We start from the raw sequence: 24,100 nt of genomic DNA, 5'->3' as shown, positions 1-24,100 counted from the left end.
GTCTGTCCAATGTGATTCCTCCCATACCCTCCTTGCCTCTACCATAGCCCGCCTGTACTCCAATCTGGCCAAACGTACCTCAGCAGTATTATGACTTTTGATAGAAGATATCAATAAAGTCTTTTTTCTGTCTGCATACCTTGTTGTACCATGTTTCTGGTGATTTACGAACCATAGGATGCTTATTGGGGGGAAAAGTCTGTATGAAAAGAGAACCCATCTGGTCAACAATGTCGATATAGATGGACTCAACAGCTAAAAACCCATCCTTGTTCAAACATGCTATAGTTAAGCTTAGTGGTCTGTGCGCTTAGAATCTCCCCTAAAACCAGCATTTTCTGTTTGTTTACAACAGTCTTTGGCCATTTAATGAACCTCTTACAATTATATGGTAACATTTCTTTTGTGAAGATCCTGGGGCCAGTATTAGGGCGACATTCCTTGCTAGGCCACAGATCCATCATAGAGAGGGATAAAGGATTGTGATCGCTATCAGTATATGGAACAATGATCATATCGATCACATATCTCCAGAGTCTCCTGTCGACCAATATATAGTCAATTCTAGTGGGACACGAAACCCTGTTATAGGTGTTGGCTCCCAAAGCATCTGAAGGCGTGAGTCCATTGAAAGCCCTTAACCCAAATTCAAATACTATGGCATTCAGTTGAATAACCACCGGTGACCATTTCTTAGCTGGCGGTATGGTTAATGATGGTATTCCCCATCTAGCACCCTCATCCTCTGTTCCTGTAACGTCATCAGAGGCCAGTGGTTCGAATGTACAATTTAAATCTCCGGTGACTATGGCGAAAGAGTTAGTAGGACAGGAAATGAGTTCATTGGATAAGATAGAAATAATTGGGGATTTTGTTCCTCCTCTTGTGCCTCTAGCATAAACATTGAATAATTCAATTGTGTTATCGCCAGTTGGCCCCCTCAAAGTTAGTCTCATCAGATCCGAAGTGGGACAGGGATGATGAATAACTCTACAATTAAGAGCAATCTTAGCCCAGACCATAAGCCCCCCAGACAGGTGGCCACGCCCTACAAAGTTGCTGGTATAAAGAAACAGGAGTAGCCAGATTTATACAATGGCACTAAACTCCATGTTTCTTGAAAAATACATAGTTCATAACCATCTATAAAGTTATTCCAATCTGGTAATGATAGCTTGTTATGTAGACCTGCTATGTTCCATGAGATTATTTTAAGATTCCCCGAAGTGGTACTTTGGGGAAATGAGCCACCAGAGAACGTGACATGAAGGGGGAATCCCCAGCACTAACAAAGTCTCCTATATGGTTGATGTTAAGCATCATGGGGTATTCTTCAAGTTGGACTGGTGAATAAAAAGGTGTTGTACTCATATCATGGGCTTCAACAAGAGTGCTAACATGATTACTAGTGGAGTTGCTACCATGGGACAGTCAATCATTTAGATCCAAGGCAGAGGCCTCCGCCGTGGTTAGGGATGGACACGGTCAGTCCCTTTGATAACTCCCATGGTAGGAAATCGCCTAAACTGAATTGCAGAAGAGCCTGGCGGTGAAGTTCTAAAATCAAGTACTAATAAACCCTCAGCAAGCGCATGATTAGTCAGCGTTACCTCAATAATGTCTGTGCTATTATCTCCTGACCCTCTTCTTTGAGCCCTTATTATATCTTCCCTTATCAAGGGCCGACACCCCCTTACATGGCGGATCCAGTGTGTGGCCTTATTGATCAAAGAGCCCTCATCTTCTCTTGAGTGTGATTTAGGCACATTCACCATATAGACTCTAGGTTGTCTATTCATAGATGAAGGAGGAGCATTATGTAATGATGAAAGTGGAAGATTAAGGCCAGGATTATTATGCATTGGATGTGGGACCGATCTGAGACTAGTGGAATGACAAAAGTTGTCAGCTATAAGCCGATTAGGTGCTTTATTTGGATTCCAATCCTCTGGTCTACTCGGCGGTCTGTAGGCTTTGCATGGGTCAGAGGGAAGCACTGGTGTAGGCAACTTAGTGTTTTTAGTGTTGGGGATTATGTGTTTTAATTCCCGTGGTGATTCTCTATGGACACTATTACTACTGTCTATGAATTGAGAATACTAGATGGCTCAGAATTTCTTGCAATAATTGCTTTAACTCGCCCAGTTCTATTCTGAGCGAGGCGATGGATTGATCAGCATCATATAGGTTCCCTACATCGGAGGATTCTCTCACATTGCCAGCATGAGTCGTAATTTCTGCCTCTTTACCAGGTTCCTCTGATAGGTCTATAGTGTCCGCCAATAAAGAATAACAATTTGTACATGACATTACCAAAGGCTCTAACGGTATATGGTTAGGGATGGTTATAGGGCAACCAGGTTCATGCGGTATTACCGCTTGTTTGGCTGGGGGTTTACGAAACATTGGCGGTATAGTCAGTGGACGTGTAGGGCTAATATTTTGAGAACAACTTATGGGGATATTACTTGTGAGGGCGGAAGAAGAGGTAGTATCTTGGAGCAGGTCACCCTGACATTCATCAACCAGATTCTCAATCCTGTCAAGATTCAGGGAGGTACAGGGGCTTTTGGTAACTTTCCTGGCCTTTTTCCTTTTAACCGCCCCCCCGTTCAGACCAGAAGCCCCACCCACAAGATTCATTGATTTTCTTTTCCCCATGTACCAATAGAAAAGGAACAGTATCCGAGCAAACTCTTAGTTGGGAGAATTCCGACTATACCGGACAGCAAAGTAACTTTATCACACAGTGGGTTGATCAGGACCCAGTTTGTGGTATCTGTGTCAGAGGGTTGGCCCAGCCCAGCCTCTTCAGCGCTAAGACGGGCACGGACCGGGCAGCGCCCGGGCATGCCTGCGCGCGTCCCGCGCTTCGGTAGTCTGCGGTCCTATTTAGGCACCTCCTGGCGCTTGGGCTGTGACGCACTTCTTGCGCGCCACCTGGAACTCTGGGTGTTATAGTTCCCCTTAGAGCAGGCACCGATGATGGCGTGGCAAGATGGCGGGAGCTGCACCCGAGCAGCAACAGTCCCCCTCCTGAGTCCCAAGGTGAGTGGGAGGATGTGCAGGAGTCCCATGAAAGCAGCCAGCAGGTAGTGAAGAAAGCAAAGCGTCCCGCGCTGCGGGAGTCAGCGGTCCTATTTAGGCGCCTCCTGGTGCTTGGGCCGTGACGCGCTTCTCGCGCACCACCTGGAACTCTGGGTGTTGTAGTCACCCTTAGAGCAGGCACCAGTGATGGCGCAGCAAAATGGCGGGAGCCGTACCCGACCAGCAACAGTCCCCCTATTGAGTCCCAAGGTGAGTGGGAGGGTGTGCAGGAGTCCGGTGAGAGCAGCCAGCAGGCAGTGAAGAAAGTGAAGGGGATATGGATTTATGACCAATACAAAAATAATGAGTATTTGTAGAAAATTAGGTTACTGGTGCTTCCCCCTCTGGTAGTTTGGCATAAAAGCAGTCAGGCATAAACTTAGAGGCAATTTGCAAAGTATTTAGGCAGCATTCCAAACAGTAATAAGGTGAAACACAACACAAGAAAAATACCACACCAATTTAGAAATAGAAAGATAGAGTAAAAGATAACATATTATTTGAGACCAAAATGACAGGAATCCAATCAGTAGAACCAGAGATATGCAATTTTAATGATTTAAAAGAAAATATAGCCTAGAAGCATAAAGCGCAAAACTTTGGTTATCTTGTTGTGTCGGACTGGGACAATGTCACAAGTTCAGGACGACCATGATAAAGCACTGGCTGCATACAGGGATCCAGTTAGGCCTACTGCCGGTTGCGACATCCTGCATTAAGGATGTTTTGAGCAGCAGCAGATCTGAGGAATCTGTGGTGCTGGGTTACAGAGCCCTGCATTGTCTTTGAGGCTGCAGTCGATGAGGGGCTTGCAATGTGAAGACATAAATTGAGGATATGTTGCACAACAGTGTCTCTGAGGAAGCTACTGGCTGTGATGCGAGCTCCTGCATTGTTCAGAGGCAGTTCCGATACAGCTATGAGGAGACTCATTACCCTACATTGGTTCTGCTCACAGGACCACAGCTGGGCTAGGACCGCACCTTCAGGTCCACTTCCAAGGGCCCAGGAATGGATTGGCATTGCTCGCGGGAGTAGGACTCAGCAGACAGAGTCCAGGTGCTGGATTCAAGGTGGTTGGAGCCTTTTTTTGTCCCTGAGGCTCTGCTCAGGAGGCCAGACAACTAATCCTTGAAGTCTCTATGGTGGTCCTGGGTTCAAGATGCAGGTTCAGTAATTCTCACTCAGGCAGACAGGCAGCAGGGCAACAGAGTAGCAGTCCTTCTTGCAGAGCAGCACGGAAATCCTTTCAAGTCTTCCACAGGTCCAAAAGTATACTGAAGAGTTGGCTTTGAAGGTCCATTATTTATACCTGTAACAACAAGGGAGGAGGAGTTGCTATCATTTATAGATCGCACTGGACGATCTCATCCTTACCCTATGATCAAATTGAATCCATCGAAGCTCTGCCCTTCTCTATAAAACGTACTCCAAACATTACGTGTTCGGGCCTGTTGGTATACTGACCCCCAAAATCCAGCATATCCAATTTATCTTCCCTTTTGGACTTCGTGCTCCAGGCCAGCTCCCTCTACGCAAACTTCACCCTGCTTGGAGAATTTAATCTCCATGTGGAGGACATGTCTGATACAGCAAGCAATAACTTTATATTAACCTTGACTGATTGCGGACTAAATCAGCTGATCACCTCTCCTACTCACAAGGCGGGTCACACACTGGACCTTATTTGTTCCAATCTTACAGACATCACAATCAGTGAGCCCAGCCCGGTGATCTGGTCCGATCACTATTTCATTCCCTTTTCTATCCTCTTGTGCCAACAGGACAGACCAAGGGTACTGGCCAAGGAGGTTGGCAGAAACTGGAGCAAGATCTCTCTGGACCGTGTGGTAGACCATCTCCCCGCTTCTGCCCTTCCAGGAGCCTTAGATTTGGATTCACGCCTGGCCAATTTTAACAACTGGGTATCTACGGCTATTGATTCCATTGCCCCTCTTCGGCCTATAAAAACCTACCGATCAGCTCCCGCCGCACCTTGGTATTCTGATGAACTTCATAAATGTAAATCTGCCTGTAAACTTTTGGAACGTAGCTGGAGACATTCTTACTCCGCGGATAGTAAATCTAAATACAGAGCCGCCCTCAAAGACTATTGGAAAAAAATTATAAACCACAAATGTTGTTACCTTGCGGAGAAGATTAATAAGGCGCAAGGCTCCGCTAGGGAGATTTTTAACACGGTCAAAACATTAACTGACCCTCAGGCCCTTAATCGCCAATCCCCAGTGTCGCAATCTCTCTGCACTCGACTCTCCGATTACTTTGAGGAGAAAATGGCATCTATATATGATTCTTTCCCCATTATTGATAGCCACGCAAATGGGGAAAAAGCACTTGACCAACAAGCCCTAGCTCCAGTCTTCTCAGAATTTGAGGAGATCTCTGAAGACCGTTCTCTTATAGAGCTCCTTAAGTGCAAGTCAGGATCTCCTTGTGACCCCTGGCCGGCTAAGCAATATAAAGCTCTTGCACCACTCCTTAATCCCATTCTTAATAGCATCTGCAATGATTCCCTCAGTGCGGGCGTATACCCGGAATCTTGGAAACATGCCCGACTGGTTCCCATTTTGAAAAAGGCCAGCGCCGACCCTGACAACCCGGCTAATTACAGGCCCTTTCCTTACTTCCTGCCCCGGCCAAGATTCTTGAAAAACTGGCGCATCAGCAACTTGCCGGATTTATAGAAACTCACAGACTATTCCATGACTCCCAACACGGATTTCGATCCGGTTACAGCACCGAGTCGGCCCTGATAGAGATGGACACTGGACAGGGGCTCATGGGCGGTGTTGGTGTTGTCGGATCTTTCCGCAGCATTCGACACCGTCTCTCACCCTGTCCTGCTGGACCGTCTTCGGTCAATAGGCATCCAGGGTAGGGCTCTTAACTGGATTTCTTCCTTTTTGTACAATCGTCTTTTTAGGGCCTACTATAGGGTGACTCAGATGTTTTAAAAAGGAAGTGTTAGACCTGGAAAGAGGTTTATTTTGCCAGGTAGTTAAGGCACTTTAAAACTGCACACACAGGCTGCAATGGCAAGCCTGGGACATGTTTTACAAATACTACTCATTGGGTGGAGCAAAGTGTGCTGCAGGCCACTTGTAGCATTTAATTTACAGGCCCTGGGTACATATAGCCCCACTTTACTAGGGACTTACAAGTAAATTAAATGTAAGCCAATGTTACCAAATTAAAAGAAGAGAGTGCAAGCACTTTAGCACTGCTTAACAGTGATACAGTTCAGAGTCCTAAAGCCAGCAAAAACAAAGTCAGCTAAAACAGGAGGGTAGATGGCAAAAAGATGGGGCAAAACCACACCAAGGATGTCAGGTTCAACCGTATTCATATAACCTAATAGTTATATATCAGTGTGCAAAGGGGAAGTTGTGACATTTATGTTTATAGGGAGGTGTTGGCCAAACAACAGCTGCTTGGTGCACAAAATGCTTTCCATTTATGAAAAAGAACAGCTGATTTTTCCAGTGTAACATCACGATTCTCAAGTCACAAATTTGCACTGTGATTCATAATTGCCATTACAAATCACAATAAACATATTGCACTTCATGAAGCATTGCAAAGGGAACAAGAGGGGTATTCCTCTTTCCACGTGCATTGTAGTTTTATGCTCAAAAGTTTGCTGCTAGTTTTGCAGCCGCAAAACACCGAATAACTATTACCTACTCAGGCGAGAACCATTCACAAAGTGTAAGCTGTCAATAATTCATAGCCCACACTGTTTGTGAATGATGGGAATATTTAGTGGAGCAGACTGCTATTGCATGGACAGCTGTATGCTTGCTTTGGTGACAAATTCAGAATGTGCCAATATTTGTGGCCTTATGATTCCTATCTCTTTAGAGGGCAGGGACCAAAATCTGTTGCCTGTTTATCTAGGTTCCTGATCGATACTGTGACCTTATGCCCCTATTCGGCTATAAATCCATTTATTCCCTATATTGGCATAACCGTTAAAGTGCGATTTTCTGAAAAGTCATCTCTGGCCTCACACGAACAGAGCCACATTCCAGCATAACTCTCTGCCACTTCCTTTGCGACCAATTAGTGCAATGACATAGCAGAAGTCACTATCTGATATTCCTAGATTAACACTCCGAGTTCTTCAACAAGATAAAAACTCAGCAAACCTGGAAATCCCTGCTTGCTGTGTTTTGATTAGTAATGGAACTCTAATGAGCAACTGATAACTATCACTTCCTAGTGACATCTTTAATTGACGTCTTATGTCCAGCAAACTTGCGTCAAACCCGGCACCTGTCAGGTATAAATATTACCAACGTTGCCTTAAGCAATTGCTGTTGTACGAGCTACTGTTGCTGATGCCAGCTGCCTGCAAGACCCCGTGTTGGTAAATCTAGCACTCTGTCGCTGCAGCCTGCTGTCCCCTTGGTGGTGAAGCTACTGATACCATTATCGCTGCTAAAGCGCGAACGATGGTACAGTACGTTTAGGAGCTGAACAGCCGTCCGCCTGCAAAGACATCCAGCAGATTCCAGCTGCCCGCGGACGCTGTCCCCCCTCCTTCCTCGACGCGCTGAAGAGACCCGCTGCCTTTCTCCTGCAGAGAAATCCAGCTCCGGCGTTTCCGGTCTATCCTCGCGGGTGACTGGGATATCGAGAGTGACCCCTGAAGGAGATACCAATCCTCCATCATTCTATTCAGAGGTATGGTGTTGACTAAACCCTTAGACGAGAATTCTTGAAACAAACCTTGGCAAAACCAACTTAACTTAAAGCTACTTACTTACTCCCCTTCCACGTGTTAGGCTTAGGTCAGGCACACTGGGGTAGGCTTAGTTAGAAGCACCAGTTGAGTATGTTAGCCTAATGTATATATGACTGTATATATGTTTTATTACTTTTAAACCATTGTATGGCTAAGAAACCATATCAATGCTTTTACAGTTCTATTTCGCAATACTTATCTTACTGTACGTACTTTTTATAATAACAATTCTTGCAATTGTGGCAATACATTTCTCTTGTACGAGAAGAAAGACTGTTCAATAAATGTTAACCCTTTATTGACAAACGCCCGTCTCTCTATTCTCTACATATCGTGAAAGTAAACTGCACTAGACTGACTGAGTGAAATACGTGTCTATTGTTTCACACGACCCTAGAGATTGACTCTTGATCTGAGGAGCAAAGTTGTCATGTTGCACGGTTGTTGGAAAGCTGAATCCCTTCTTGTCTGTGCCAAGGAAGCTGATCACTTCCTATGCAGAGAAGAAAGTTTCCAGTGACCTCTGAGCTAGTTGGTAACACAACCCAATTAAGTTTAGCATAGTCAGTGGAGGCCTGGAATATCTGCAGTTCCACGTCGATACTACTGTTTATGTTATTCCAATGCGCAGGGCCTAGTGGGAAACTAGGAACTACACTACAAGTCAGTGCTTTATTCGTAAACAAAATAGTTCCAGGGCTCAAGATAATTTTTCGGAAGCCACTCTGGCTGCCACCACCCCTTGCCTACAAAGGTGCTGCCTTAAATCCTGTGTCTGCGCAACCTACTAACATCCCGCTCTTTCATTTTTTTACTTTTTAGATCATGGTATCCTGTAATAATTGAATAGGCTTGCTGGGTTTATTATTTTTTTAACTGGTAAAGCATTATTTTAAACACTCTCCTGATCTACTCTTAAAAAATAGACAGACAGCACCATCAAATGCGATGCAACGCGTGCAACGAAATAAGGGGCATATTACCAACAACTAGCGATAATTTTTGTCTCTAACTTGTTTAGAGACAAAAATTATCGCCGCACATCGGCGATTTTTATCGCAGATAAACCTTCCTATTAGCAAGGTTTATCGCAAATGCGATAAAAAACAGCCGCAATGCATGAATATCGCTGAAAAGTCAGCGATATTCATGCATTATCGAGCAAATGCTCTTAGGCATGTTATCCACCTCCCATTGGATAACATGGCTAAGAACTGCTCAGGGCAGGTGTTAGCTTTTGGAGATATTCGCGCTTAGCGCAAATATCTCCAAAAGTTGGTAATAGGAGATAGTGATGTTAGGGACTGTTTCCAGTCGCTAACATCTTGGCACGCCCACTTTGCATGTCATTAGTGATAAATATCACTGACATGCAAAGCGGGGCCCAAGATGGTCGCTATCTCCTATTAGCTGTCACTAACTGGTGTTAGCGACAGCTTGGTAATAGGGAGATAATTTTATCTCCGCTTTCTTGGCTTTTAAAGCCAAAAAAGCGGAGATAAACCCCCTTGATAATATGCCCCTTCGTTTTTATTTATTTATATGTTTACTTACCTCTACACCAGACAGTGCGGTGCTATCTGACAAGACTATCTTGGTTTGATTCGATAACTCATTCACAGCCTCGGGTTGTCTGGCGGACTCGTGAGCTATCTGTGCATAGGCATTTTCCTCTCTTATCGGATGATCTCTCTCCACTGACACGTCCAGTTTTCCTTGCGGAGTGAATAGCTGGTCCCTTCCCGCCTGGTGATCGAGGTCCAGTGTCTCTGTTTTCTTTTTGTAAATCCTTTGAGTCAGCCTAGCGGAGCCCTTCAGGGGTGATGGTGTCTGACTTGTGTCCAGATATACTTGTGACTGACGCGACAGGTTGTCTTGTGGCATGACTGAGTATTCAGAGTCCTGAGTGTGTGACGTGTTGCTCTTGACGTGGAGGGTGTCCTTTGTTTCCATGGTGCGTTTGGGTGGTTGACGCCATGACTGTTGTCGGGGCCATGACTCGGTCGACTCACGGGATTGGACAGATGAGCACTCTGGGTCAGAGAAGTCTCTCGTCGATTTCCAGGATCGGACAGACGCGCTCTCTGAATCGGAGGAGTTGCTGGCCATACTCCTTTTGAAGTGTCCCTTGGAGGGTGTATCGGGTAGTGGATGTCTGAAATGAGTGGGCCGTGACACGTTGTTCGGTGACTCAGGGTTGTCTTTGAAGTGATTCTCCGGGCGCCTTCGTCGACTTGTCTTTGGCACTGTTTCATTTGAGAGGTTGATCGACAACTTTCCATCTCTGCCTTGCTCACATGTCAACGACGTCTTCTCAGTTTCTTCGTCGTCTCCGGTGTCATTGATATGTTGGTCTTTTCCTGTTTGTTGTTGGGGAGGGTCAGTTCGTCTCATGCGGCCTATTTCCTCTTCCCACTTACTTGGTGCTCGGACACCCTCGATGTGGGTGTGATGTGTTCTCCTGCTGGATGATGTTCCTTCAGACTCATCTTCCCCACTTGATGAAAAGTGTCCCTGCGCCGACTTCCAGCTTTGACTATTTTGGGCTCTTCTTCTATAGTTCGTCCTTTTTGCTCTCTTGTTGTGCAAGGCGCTATCTTGTCCAGGGGTGTGCTCTGTCTCACTGGACGTTCCCTCCTTGTCGGACTTTGAATGACATCTTGAGGGTGACGAACTTCTTGAGGTTGTCCTTTGACTGATTGACTCGGAGTATTCCTTGTCACTGTGTCTCTCCCGTTGGGCAGACTTTGAATGACGCCTTGAAGGTGAAGAACTCCTTGAGGTAGACTTTTGACTGATTGACTCAGAGTACTCTTTGTCACTGTGTCCCTCCCATTGTCTTGTCATTGATCTGCCACCCCTCACTCTATTTTTTGTTTTGTCTGATTTTCGAGTTTTATCCGTCCAGGCGTCTTGGTGATTTGCCGTCAGATTCGGGTCCTTTGATTTGTCTCTTACTTTGACGTGCATTCCAATTTCGGCCTTCCTGATGATTTCTTCCAGTGACCACTTTCCTCGCAAGATCTTGAGCTTCGTGTCGGGGTTTGCGCAGCCTTCAATTATCCGGAGTCGAACTGCGTCCTCGTTCGTAAAGGTGTTGAAGTGGCAGCCTTGCACCAGGTTTGTTAACCGAGTGATGAAGGTTGGGAGTGGTTCACCGGGTTCCTGCCGAGCTGTGTTGAACGCGATGCGCTCTCGATCTACTTCCGTTTGTGCGGAGAGACGGGCACGTAGCTTCTCTTGGAGTCTTTTATAGATGTCTGTGTCTTCGTCGGAAAATGTTTCAATTGGGCATCGACCCTCTGGACCTACCAAATGGAGGAGCAGCATTAGGCATTTCCTCTCTTTTTGCTCCCCATTGGCATCCAGGAAATCACTCAATGTGGCCAGCCATTGGTTCCGCTTGAGACACAAACTCCAGGTATCCGTCTGCATCCCTGGGGGTGGTGCGTCAAAGCGGGGATTGAACTGTCGTGAGATTTCTTCTCCCGCCATAAGAGGAGGCTTTTGACGGATCATGTTCACAGAGCACGGGCTGTTCATTTGTCTTCTCGTCTTCGTAGTTGATCGGTGCTTAGTCGAAAGCTGCGGTCTGGTCATGTGCTGGGACGTTAGCAATGCTTGTTTGGCCTTCGCCAATGCTCGCTTGGTCTTTGCTAATGCTTGATTCTGTTATGTTCGCCAGTGCTCGTTTGGTTTTCAGCAACACTTGTTTTCTTTCTTTGCTGCGAGTTGTCCAATGCTTGTGGATCTGCGTGTCTCAATGCTTGTGTCTCCTTGCGTGGATCAGTGCTTGTTGATTTGCACGTATTAGCGTTTGTCTAGTGGCATGCGTCACTGCTCACTTATTTACTTATTTGCATGTATCAATGTTTGCTTATTTGCGTGTACCAATGCTTGTTGTTTTACTTGTCTTTGCATGCACCAATGCTCGTTGATTTGCAGGTATCAATGTTTGTTTACTTGCGTGTACCAATGCTCGTCGATTCACTTGTCTTTGCATGTACCAATGCTTGTTTATTTGCATGTACCACTGCTTATACTGGTCTTACTGGTCTTCGCAGGCACCAATGCTCACTGATTTGCATGTATCAATGTTTGTTTACTTGCGTGTACCAACGCTTGTTGATTCACTTGTCTTTGCATGTACCAATGCTTGTTTATTTGCATGTACCACTGCTTGTACTGGTCTTCGCAGGCACCACTGCTCGCTGATTTGCATGTATCAATGTTTGTTTAGTTGCATGTACCAATGCTTGTTTAGATGTCTGTTGCCTTTGCCAATGACTGTTTGGTCTTTGCCAATGCTTATTCCCACTGTTCGCCTGACTTAAAGATGGCCGCCGCTAGATTTCACAGGGATGTCCTTCCAGCTGCCTGACTCTAAGATGGCCGCCGCCCCTGAAATCCCGGCTTGCACGAGACTTTCACTTTGTTCACTCACGTGGCTCATTCAGACCCAGCACTCAATCGGGACTCACCGGCCGCCGGTCCCAGGGACATCAGCACTTCTCCCGGTCCCCACGCTGAGCCACAGGTGAGGTTGGAGCAAGTTCCCGCTTCGCTGCGCTAGGGGGCCGCTTCCACGCGTCGACAGCGTGTCGAAGACACACGCATCAGGCGTGAGGTTCCCAGCGCTGGGGTCACTCGAGCTCCAGCTCTATCGCGCTCGACAGCGCTTACCGCCAAATCTTCTGGGGCGAATGCTCTTCGCCTGGGGGCACTCTTTTCCGCTTCTTCAGCACTGTGCAGAGTCGGGGTGGGCTCCCGACCTAGCGCTTACCGCCAAATCTTCTGGAGCGATGCTCTTCGCCCGGGGCACTCTTTTCCGCTTCTTCAGCACTGTGCAGAGTCGGGGTGGGCTCCCGACCTCTGTTCTATGTGACCTCTGTTCTATCTGCCGATGCTGCAGCAATGTCGCGTTTTGGCGCGAACTCCTCTGACTTCTCGAGCGCTCCAACGCTCGTACTGCGGCTCCCTCTCTTCTTCCCCAAAGCCTCCGAGGGGACAGGGCCACCGGCTGCCAGCTCCTCTCTGGGGCAGCTCCGTGCAACGGCGGTTTCTTCTTCTTGGCGCTTCCTTCAGCAGCGGAGCTCGTTTCTCGACGCTGCAGGGACAGGATGATTCCACGAGGTGCTGTGGCTTGTGGGGTTTTGCTCATCCCACCTTCGTCGCCAGTTGTAGCGTCCAGCTACCAATGACCACAGACACCAGGGCTTATTTTCAGGAGCTTTATTCCATGCATCTTACTTCCTCCATGTCCCTACTCTAACTGTCCCTGGTTCCTGTTCCCCGGCTCCTCCTGTTCCTGCCCCTCCCTCTAACTCCACCCCCCAACCACTAGACTACATCCCACAATATTACAATCCGTAGTTTACTACACTCCACCCTGCCCCTTTCCTGCCCCATGTCAGCGCCAGACAGCACACTCGCCAAGGGCTGCTGCTACTGGCATAGGTCACAGTGCAGGGACAAAGGACATCGTGAATGTTAGAACTGAGGTGAGTTGCCCTTTAGAGGCTTATGTCCCTGTGTTTACAAATATATGGAGTGAGGCACATGTTCATTTCTAAGCCAATAATATCGAACAGGCAGGCAATTAGCATTTTTTGGGAATAGCTCCTTTGCACTGCGTGGGTGAATCTCTTGTAAAACAAAGAAGAGGCTGGTCACTGTGCAAAGGAAACACCAGTGCCCCTGTTACAGCCTTTGTGCATCAGTTCCTGCCACATCTGGTCAAATCCTTAACATTTTCTGTAGTAAACAGTTTCAATATACTTAGTGCCTTTATTCCATATTCCACAACTAGATTGAAAGTACCTATTTCTATGTTGATAAACATTCAATGAATAATAAAAACATGTTATGGTGCATCACCTACCTTAACCTATCCATAACAGAGAAGGCATTGTTATTTCATGGACACTCAATCACGTGAGAAAACCAAAGTCATTATTAAGGTCCTTGTCCTCTACATTTTTTGGACATTGAGGTTTGGCCAAATTCCAGCATGAGAGGTACTTTGTTTGAGATTTTTTCAGGGCTTGTAGTACTACACGTTATCGATTTTCATTCTTCATTTCTCCAAAACAGGCAAGTGCACAGAATATTTTAAAGAACAGAGAATTTCTGCAATATCTGCTAAATATGCCACAGTTACGAATGCCTTGTTAAACTCCGACAACTGACTGACTGGGTGTCAGAAATATAAGTTTGTAAAATTTTAGCAAAAACCGGATTGCAAACAAGATAAAGATGAAAAAAACAATGGACAGTATGATGTGCATTAAGCCACAATTGTTAATTTTCCTGCCCCCACATATCTTACGTTCTGGATTGAAGTCACAACTCTGGGACAAAAAACATAAAAATGCTCTCCTGCACCTTGGCGGTAGGCATGCGCTACGTTAAATACCTAACTACCCAAAGTAAAAATGAAAAACAAAAGGCCTATCAAAACATCACCTGAAAACAAAGAATCAGCAGCAACGGCATCTCGGAGATTCTGTGTGCAAAAAAAAGCAAACATTGAAAAGCACGTGCTCTGAACAGTGGGGGGCAGATTTACAAGAAAGTGCCGCTGCATGGCAACGCAAGCCCTTTGGCTGCGCCACACAGCAGCATTTTCAAAGCCCAAGAATGCAACATATTTACAATAATATGTTGCATTCCTGTGCTCTTGCCTGCGCTGGCGCATAAACTGCCGCCATGCGCTGGCGCATGCCTGCGTCATGGGGAGATTGTTTTTGTGCAGGAAGGGGCACATTACTGCACAAAAACAATCACTACAGGCATTTTCCTCTTTCAATGCGTTCTGTAGAAAGAGGAAAAAAACGAGGAGAAATGATAACATTTCTCCTTGTTGCCCCTTGCTAAGCTACCCCTAGGGTGGCGTAGCATTCCGATGCATTTCCAGGTTTACGATTCCTCGTGAATCTGGAAATTTCTCTGGTACCAAAGGTTTTGCGTAGGAACATCCACAGCATCACCCATGGAACACACCTTTCTCGCAAAGTGTTTCGTGTAAAGGGGCTGTATTTACAAGGACAGGAAAAGTCACGCAGGGTGGCTTTTCCTGTTCTTGTAAATATGGGGCAGTGAAATACGCCGCTGGTGCTTCACGAACAGTGATGCACTGGTGGAGCAAGGGGCTTGTAAATCTGCACCTGTATATGGATGTGCTGAGGACTTGTAACACAGTATACACAACAGAAAGGTGTGGCCTTACCAGAACTGGATCCCTTAAATGTTCTTTCAGTTTTGGCACCAGGTATGTTGCGCCCGTGTTTATCTTCAACGGATCGAGGACCTCACTGACTTTGCAACGTGCATTCTGTTGGAAGGAACAGCACACCATTCACTTTTGAGGAACAGGTCCAAAGTAAATACACTTTGGTTTTATTTCTCAAACCTTGGTTCGTTGTACTATTTCTCACAGTGCACTTCTCAATGGTACAAAACAATTAAACTTCTATGCTATATGATCCATCCCATAAATAATTCTTAATCAAACGTAAAACATCAGTCACAGTAAAGTCATAAAACCTGTAGAAAGAACGTTACAAACATAATGCTTTTATAAGGTAAAATGGCCCTATATAATGACATTAATGATGCAGAGAGGTTCAGACCCGAGGTGAAAAACTTAGGGCCACATGTACTAACATTTCCCTTTGCAAGTTCCTATTGCCGAATTTTTGAGATTCGCTATTAGTGGATTTTTGCGATTTGCTTTAAGAAAATCGCAAACAGCTATGTACAACAGTGTGTTTACATTGTTTGCGATTCTAAGTGGGGCGCAATTGACTTAACTTATTAATGTTCATGAGGTAGATCGCAATTTGCGACCCGTTGGTAATCGCTAAAAACACAGGGATGGTGGCCTACTGGGGACAGCAGACCACCATGTCTGTGTTTGCTTTTAAATAAAGCAACTTTTTCTTAAAATGCAGCCCTTTTTTCCTAAAGAAAAATGGGATACATTTAAAAAAGAACAATCATTCGAAATTCAATAGGTCTCGCATTTGTGGGAGTTGGAGCTATGAATGGCAATGCTTTTTACTACTGCAATAGGTCTTGTATTTGTTGGAGCTGGTTCTAGACCTGGCTTCGGCTCAATATCATCTGGGCAATTCATTTAATCCCTCTAGTCAAAAAACACAAAACATAAATAACATGACCATGCGTATTGTAACCTGGTGCTCATGTAAATTCCTCTTATTTACCCTTAACCTTCATGTGCGCTACACAAGATTGCAAAAAACAACATAAAACAATTATCTGGAACCTAGAGGGGTCACATTCTAATCCGGGTGTTACTTCTCCATAAACTCCATAACCAGTGCTTCTCCTCTCCTCGTGCCTCACTAACCTAATCTAACACAATTGAAAGTTTGCAGAAAGAAGTATATGATTGTCAAAAGCTTTTTTAGAACTAAGGGGCATATTATCAAGATGTGCGTTAAAAAACGCACATCGCACATTTCCCTATCGCCGGCTATCGCCGGATTTTATCGCCGTGATAGCGCGTTATTATCAATGCGCAACACGTAGGCAATATTAAATCCGGCGATAGTCGGCAATAGGGAACATTAGCACGTGAAAACAAGCGTTGTTGTCACGCGCTAATGTGTGCCTTGATAATATGGGGGGGGGTGGATTCAGCTTTATGATCCACCCCTCATGTTAACAATGCCTAACACCTGATCAAAGCAGGCATTGGGGGACCTACGATAAAATAGTTCATTGCAGGTTTCCTCCTCCCAATGCCTACCTTGAAAATAGGGCGTTACCACCTCCAACCACATTCTACATGTGGTTGGACATGGGAACGCCCACCCTGCATCCCATTAGCGTTATCTATCGCCCCCAGCGCGAGGGCGATAGATGAAGTCAAGAATACGTCTCTAACTCCGGTTAGAGGCGTATTGAGAATAGTGCGATAATAAAAAAATGCGTTAGCAACTTTAAAAAGTCGCTAACGCTTTTATCGTGGGCTTGATAATATGCCCCTCACTTTCATGTAACAATATGCCTGGCCTGTTGTGCGCAAATAAGCCGTGGAAAGTACTACACAAATGCAAGAATATAGAAAATTATTTTTGATCCTCGTGTAAGCAGCAAACTACGAAATCAGTACTGTTTTGCACAAAGGTAACACATGCACTTTGCGCTTGGAGCACATGAGAAATCACACGCAGCACAATCCGAGGAACGCATCACACTAGTATCTTTCACAAGAAAACATGCCAGGTGAACCTACATGAGACAATTTGAAGCAAGTTGGCACGAGGTCACTGCAACAAGGACACTCTGCACCACTTTGGAAAGGAATTTGCTTACATTATTAACCCTTTCTTCATATGACTTTTGGTTCTAACCGCATACCATTTTGGTAACTCTTCTCTTAAATGAAGTGATGGGCCTTGTTAATTAAAAAAAATAGACTACTGGTTCAGATGTACAAGAGTCGTCTTATTCAGTATCCACTATATTTTGCGCATGAAGAATTATGGAGATCATGTTCTAGATGCTTATGAACAACTGTTTACAAATAGAGCGAAATAGTCGCAATTTGATCTTTAATTTTCTACAGAGACACATTTTTTTGTGACAAGGGCATTGTATCCAGATTTGCAAACTATACTCCAGCGCAGCCCGCATCGACAGCATTTCCAGATTTATTCTGGGCGTTAGAATCAGTAGACACGTGCCCCAAAGTATGTTAGCATTTAGAGAAATTTTAGCTTCGGTTTGAATAAAAACTGCCCCATTTGTTCTGGTCTTCAGAAATCTTCACATATCCCATGGCTAAGCATAATAAAAGGATGCAATCATTTCATGACAAAATACCTCTACTGATATAAGTAGGTATTAAGAAATAATCCTCTTTGCCTATTGCTATCACAACGTCATTTGTGGTGGTGATAGGGGCCTCGCCTTATTTACAAGGCAGATTATGCTGCCTTGTAAATTATACCCCTTTTATGCTATGCTGAGCGTGAAAGTGGTGGGCAGTGGGTGTTGCAGTGGCTGTCCCACCGCGACAAACATTGTTTTTGACGCTGCCCCCTATTTACAAGGGCAGCGTTAATAGGAGGCAGCGCCAAAATTAAGACCAGGAAAACCCTGGTCTTAAGTTGGTGAAACAAGGACAAATGCTTTGTTTCTTCTACTTTTTCCCTTTTCCGTGTGTGGTGCCTTGTGCAGCACACATGGAAAATGCAAAATGCCTTGGATTGTTTGTGTAGGAAGGTGACCCTTCCTGCACTTAAACAATCCTTAAAAAAATTAATTTTGTACCTTTCATGTGTGATGCATTAGGCAGCACACATAGAAGTGACAAAATGGCATTTAAGGATATTTTATGCGCAGGAAGGGAAACCTTCCTACACATAAACAAACCTCCCCTGCACGCAGATACCCTTTGCACTAGGATGCAAGGGTGCCTCCATTGGCGCTACTCTGCTAAGTGTAGCACCTGAGCAGGGGGAAATGCAAGGCTACACCATATCCTTGTAAATATGGTGCAGCCTTGAGTTTCTGAAGTGGCGAAGTGCAGCGTTAAGCCATAATGGCTAACGCCTCTCTCCTCCACTTCCTTGTACATATGCCCCTACTTTTGGTATGGATTTGGGTAGGGCCAAAGAACCGCTGTAATACCTGATGGCTCAAATAGTGGTGCCACCTTACTAAAGTTCTCATGTTTTCTTTCTTTAACTAGGGACAGAGTGGCAGATGTAGGAAGGTAGTATATAATTGTATAAAGTGCAAGGGCACGGGAATCCTATAAAAGCCCTACAAAAGAACCCGGTTGGATTTTGTCTGTTTGTGATGCTTAATGCTGCTAGCGAGAAGGGGTTTACTAAGGGTCAGGCCCTGCGAGCACTGATTAGAAAGGCTAGTGCTATAGTACTGCAGACCGACCACAATAGCTTAAATAGAAAGCTATATTCTGTAAATGCTGCTCTTGGCTGAAGCTTCCTCTGTATGACGAAATACTGTCATGTCTTTTGAGTGGGTTTATGGATTCATCCACTTTCATACAAGATGTATGCTAACACTTAACAAACCTACAGGGGAATGTAAGAGCTGAAATACCTACTATTACAGCGAAGATATAAACAGTCTGTCTCTCGCTACTAAATCCTCAGAATAACTTCCTGTTTCAGGTGAGCTTCTCGGTTGGGGTTGTTGGTGCGTGTTGAGGGATGCAGTCCTTAAAGATGTGGAGCAATAGTTATGAAGAAGTCATTCAGTGCAGCGTAGCAAGTCACCTTGCTGGGCTCTGTGACAGGGAAAGGGCATGAATGCCCTGTATTTAACACAATACGGCGCATCCCTGCCTTTTCCAAGCGCTGGTGCACAATGTGCTTCCTAGCACCAACGCTTGCATTCATATCTTAGTACAGGGGTGCCTGCGTTGCAAGCAGTATTGCTTTTGTGCAGGAATGGACACCTTCCTGCACAAAAACAATTCCCTTAGGCATTTTCCACTTTCTATGTGTGCTACACAACATAACGTGTATTTGTAAAGCGCACGTTCATACCTGGGCATCTTGGTGCTGAATAATGGATGTTTAATGTTACCCAGCTCAATTACACTCATTTTATTGATTTCAGGAGGCTGAAAAGCTTAGTAAACCCACCAGGATTTGAAGCTCTGACCATGAGGTCAAACACAGGACGCTATAGTGGGACATTAGTCCTGTAAGCCACCAGACCCAGCTCCTAGAGAATACAGCACACATAGAAAGAGGAAAAAATGAGGAGATGCAGCAACTTTGCTTGCTGACCTGCATTGCACAATATGAGGAATAAAAGTAAATATGCCACATTTTTTTAAAGTTATTTATTTATTTGGAAGGAACACTTTGAACATAAATCCTTCACATAGAAACGAGGACATAATGGTAAAATACACGGGACTTTGTACCAGTATTACAAAAATGCATCAGCATAAAGCTGTCATTACAAACTTGAACATGGAAATGAGCTGTATGATTGTGTTTTAAAAAGAATGGCAGAGGATCAACTACCAAGAATCTCATGATTAATAATGGTGCAATGCCTGATCATTCCCTTTCTTCTCCTGTTAGATTTATCATTTAGCACTTGCTGTATTGTATAACTGGTGCTATTGGGTGGGTCGTATTTGTAAGTCTTGATTGGGTCTACCCCCTAGATTACCTCAGCGTGTGAAAAAATATCTGATTATTGTAGCTAGTTTAGAAGCAAAATGCACATGATGGATACATGAAACGTATTATGACGTATGTGGGAAATGTTCTTAAGTAGTAGTTGAGAGCATGTTCCTTGCCTTTTGATCAATTTGTAAAGTGTGTAGACCAGGGGTCTCCAACCTTTTCGGTAATATGAGCTACTTAAGGTCATGACAATAATTCAGAGCTACTATTATTATTGGTGTTGCATGATTAATTTATTTATTTCCAAGCAACATGGAAAGATTACCAGCAGTGATCTTGTCAATTCATCAGGCACAACTGTCAGCAGTAATGTAAAAAGGTTTACCAGTGTGGAATGCTTCTACATGGATAATACACAGCAGCCATAGCTGAAATGCCCCTGGCACCAGTGTAATAATATTTGTAGCAATTTTCCACAGCGCTGTTAGGTTTAGTATTCAAATATCAGCTTTAACTAATTATTGACTTGGACCATTTTTCCCCACACATCAGCTTATGAGTTCTGAAAATACATACAATTCGCTCTTGAATGCGTGTTTCTTTTTTGGTATATATAGTTAGACTTGGTATCTTTTGACGTGTTTCCCCTGAGTTTTTGCTTACTGCCCTCCCGGTTTTGACTCGGTTTTTGCTGGTGTAGTGTTTCTGCGCATATTTCCCACTGCTGATCAGTGGTAAAGTGCAAGTGCTCTTTGTGTAAATTGTGTTATGGATCGGCGTTTCCATGATTGGGTATTTGATTTACTTGTTAATCCTTAGTAATGTGCACTGAGTGTGCTAGGGCCTGTAAATCAACTGCTACTAGTGCCACTCACGTGAGTAGCCCTAAAAAGAGAACTCAAATCTGCTATTGCAGAGTCGGTGCACAGTTTGTAACTACCATGTCGACTTGGCAAGTGCACCCCCTTGCCAGGCCCTAAACCTTCCCTTTTCTACATGTCAGTCACCCCTAAGGTAGGCCCAAGGTACCTCTGTGGGCAGGGTGCAGTGTATGTGAAAGGCCCTGGTGTGTGTGGCATGTCCTGATAGTGAATTACAGCCCATTACGTTTTTCACTATTGCAAGGCCACCTTTTCCCCATAGGACAGAATGGGAAGTTTGTTTATAACATCTTATAAACATAACTGGCCCTGGGAACTAGGTGGGAAAATAAAGTTTTGTATGCCTGAACTCAGAATCTAAAGATGCATCTTTTAGTGAAGGTGATTTTTACATTCTGTGTTTGAAAATACCACTTTTAGAAAGTATATATTTTCTTGCTCAGTCATCCCGTGTGCCTCTGCTGGAATGTGGATTGCCTGTCTGGGTTTTGGATGACAGAAGGCTGGGGAGCAGGGGTGGCTCCAGATAGTGTAGGTAGGGTCAGGAAAAGGCTGAATAGTCCTGGGCAGCAATGGGGGAGGAGGGGGGGGGGAGGCAATTTCCTTGCACCTCAAAGGGCCTGATCTGCCTCTGACAATGCCGTCTCCTCCTCCTGCCAGGAAATCACACCAGAGCAGGCAGAACTGGTTCTGGCTGGGCACAGACTATCTGCCTAAGAGATCAAAGGATTTTGGGATATTACTATGGGGGCCCAGACCCCTGAACTTTAGAACTCTTTTGGATCATGAAGACTGCCAAGAAAAAGAGCTGGAGAAGCTGTGAGGAGGGACTACCACTTTGCTGTTTGTGCTTTGCTGTGTTGGCATGCAGTCACTGCTTCTGTCTTGGGCAGTGAAAGGATTGGACTGAACTTTCTGCAATCTACTTTTGTGAGTTTCTCCACGGGCTCGAGGTAGAGCATGCCCCTTGTTCAAAAAGTCTCAGGAACAGCAAAGACTTCGAGCTCTTCTGCCCTCAGCACTGGGGACTGTGGGGCATATTATCAAGGGGGTTTATCTCCGCTTTTTTGGCTTTAAAAGCCAAGAAAGCGGAGATAAAATTATCTCCCTATTACCTAGCTGTCGCTAACTGGTGTTAGCGACAGCTAGTAGGAGATAGCGATCATCTTGGGCCCCACTTTGCATGTCAGTGATATTTATCATTAATGACATGCAAAGTGGGCGTGCCAAGATGTTAGCGACTGGAAACAGTCGCTAACATCGCTATCTCCTATTACCAACTTTTGGAGATATTCGCGCTAAGCGCGAATATCTCCAAAAGCTAACACCTGACCTTAGCAGTTCTTAGCCATGTTATCCAATGAAAGGAGGATAACATGGCTAAGAGCATTAGCTTGGTAATGCATGAATATCGCGGACTTTTCAGCGATATTCATGCATTGCGGCCGATTTTTATCGCATTTGCGATAAACCTTGGTAATACCAAGGTTTATTTGCGATAAAAATCGCCGCAGCTCTGCGGTAAATTTTTGTCTCTAACCAAGCAATAGCGATAATTATCGCTATTGCTTGGTAATATGCCCCTGTGTGTTTTGTGCTGCAACAGAAGAAAAGAAACTCGACTACGTCTACGACGCCGCTGCCGACTCTGTGCCCTGAAGGCACCGCAGAGTGACCCACAGGCACGCCACACTGCGACCCTGGTTTCAGTTGCTGCTCACACCGCAACCTTTGGGCACCACACTCCGCACTGCTGCGCTTCACGACGATGCCCTGGTATCCTCGTGGCGGCTGCTCCATGCCAAAATTGATGCAGCTGCTTGCACCGTGGTTTGAGGGCACCGCTCGTAAAGTTACACAACGCATCGCCCTCATCCTGCACCGCAGCTTTGTCTACAGATTCCGGCGCCATCGAATCCAGTTCGTATGCCGATGACAACGCTTTAGCAACGACAACGCCTTCAACTGCACCATGACCTGCCAGCAAAAACGAGCGCCGCCTTGATCTCACACTGCAACCTTGGTCTCAACGATGATGTCATCTGATGCCCCCACGAGCCGCTGCTCACATTGTGACCTGTGGGCACCGAACGCCGCACCTCTGCACTTCGCACCGCAACACACAACGCCTCCCAACGCCAGCAATCCTGACTCCATCACAGAGGAGATGGACCTGCAACGCATGTGACTTCAAGGGCACCGACTACTCCTGCACCGACCTCCGGAATCGACGCCTGCAGATGCCGTGTTTTCGGAAGCTCAACGAGAGGTCATTGACTCCCTGCATTTCTAAAAGGTACTGCGGTTCTTCCAGATATCGTAGCTGGCCCACGACGCCGCGGTCAGCCAGAACTGTTTGGATTTGTTTGCTCACAATGCCGTAATAGCCTTGGACAGAGCTATCGACATCAAGGAACTATTTTAAAGCATATTTCGATAAGTGAAGATTTTGAAGTACTGTATTGTGGATTTTGATCGTTTTTGGTCTTTCTTAAGTATATAAAAATATTGGATATTTTTCTAAACTGGTGTGGTGTTCTTTTGTAGTGCTTACACTGTATTACTGTGGGTTATGTGCAAATGCTTTACAAACTGCCTCTAAGATAAGCCTGACTGCTCATGCCAAGCTACCAAAGGGGTGACCAGGGGTTATTTTAGGAGTGTAACTCCCTTATCCTGACTAGGAAGAAGGGTCCCTATTTGGACAAAGGCTCAAACCCTTGCCAACTAGAGACCCCAGTGTCTAACATTGATCAATTCACCTAAGCCAAAATCTTCTAACTATGTAGGTTGAGCTTCACACAGGAGAGCTACTTATATGAAGCTGGAGAGCTACCAGGAGCTAACAAGCTGCTAATTCTAGAAGCTGCTGTAGACAATGCCTTCATGCCTTGCACCTGCATTCATTAATATCTTGCATGGTTTAAAATGTTATTTTATTATCATGCTTGCATTTGTATGATTGTATTATTCTGCTTAGATTCTTACTCTGACATCTCGCTGTACTTTGTTTTGACACCTGGTTTTCCTTTTTTTTATTACTATTAATAAAATTTTCTTGAACTTAAAATATTAGTACCTCTTGTTGCTGTAAGATTCTGCCCCTATAGGTAGCTGTAACCTCCAGCCTGCTCCTCCATGTTGCTGGAGACAACAAAGAATTTGACTGTCTTACCCCCATCTTGTTTCTTTTATACATTAATGGACTGAACGTTTGT

General features: G+C 45.1%; 1 protein-coding gene across 1 annotated transcript in view; it reads right to left on the bottom strand.

The window, feature by feature from the left end:
- Positions 1 to 24,100, bottom strand: part of ITGA1 (integrin subunit alpha 1) — an 813,868-nt gene that overhangs the window by 49,826 nt on the left and 739,942 nt on the right. The window contains exon 26 of the mRNA XM_086960618.1: positions 15,084 to 15,188. Within this exon, the coding sequence (XP_086816744.1) occupies positions 15,084 to 15,188 (105 nt within the window). The remainder of the gene's footprint in view (positions 1 to 15,083; positions 15,189 to 24,100) is intronic.

The sequence above is a fragment of the Lissotriton vulgaris genome, chromosome 3_1 (assembly GCF_964263255.1).
Source record: "Lissotriton vulgaris chromosome 3_1, aLisVul1.2, whole genome shotgun sequence".
In the NCBI taxonomy this organism is placed as follows: Eukaryota; Metazoa; Chordata; class Amphibia; order Caudata; family Salamandridae; genus Lissotriton; species Lissotriton vulgaris.
Note: the sequence above shows the minus strand (reverse complement) of the source record. Positions and strands in the feature narration are given on the sequence as shown.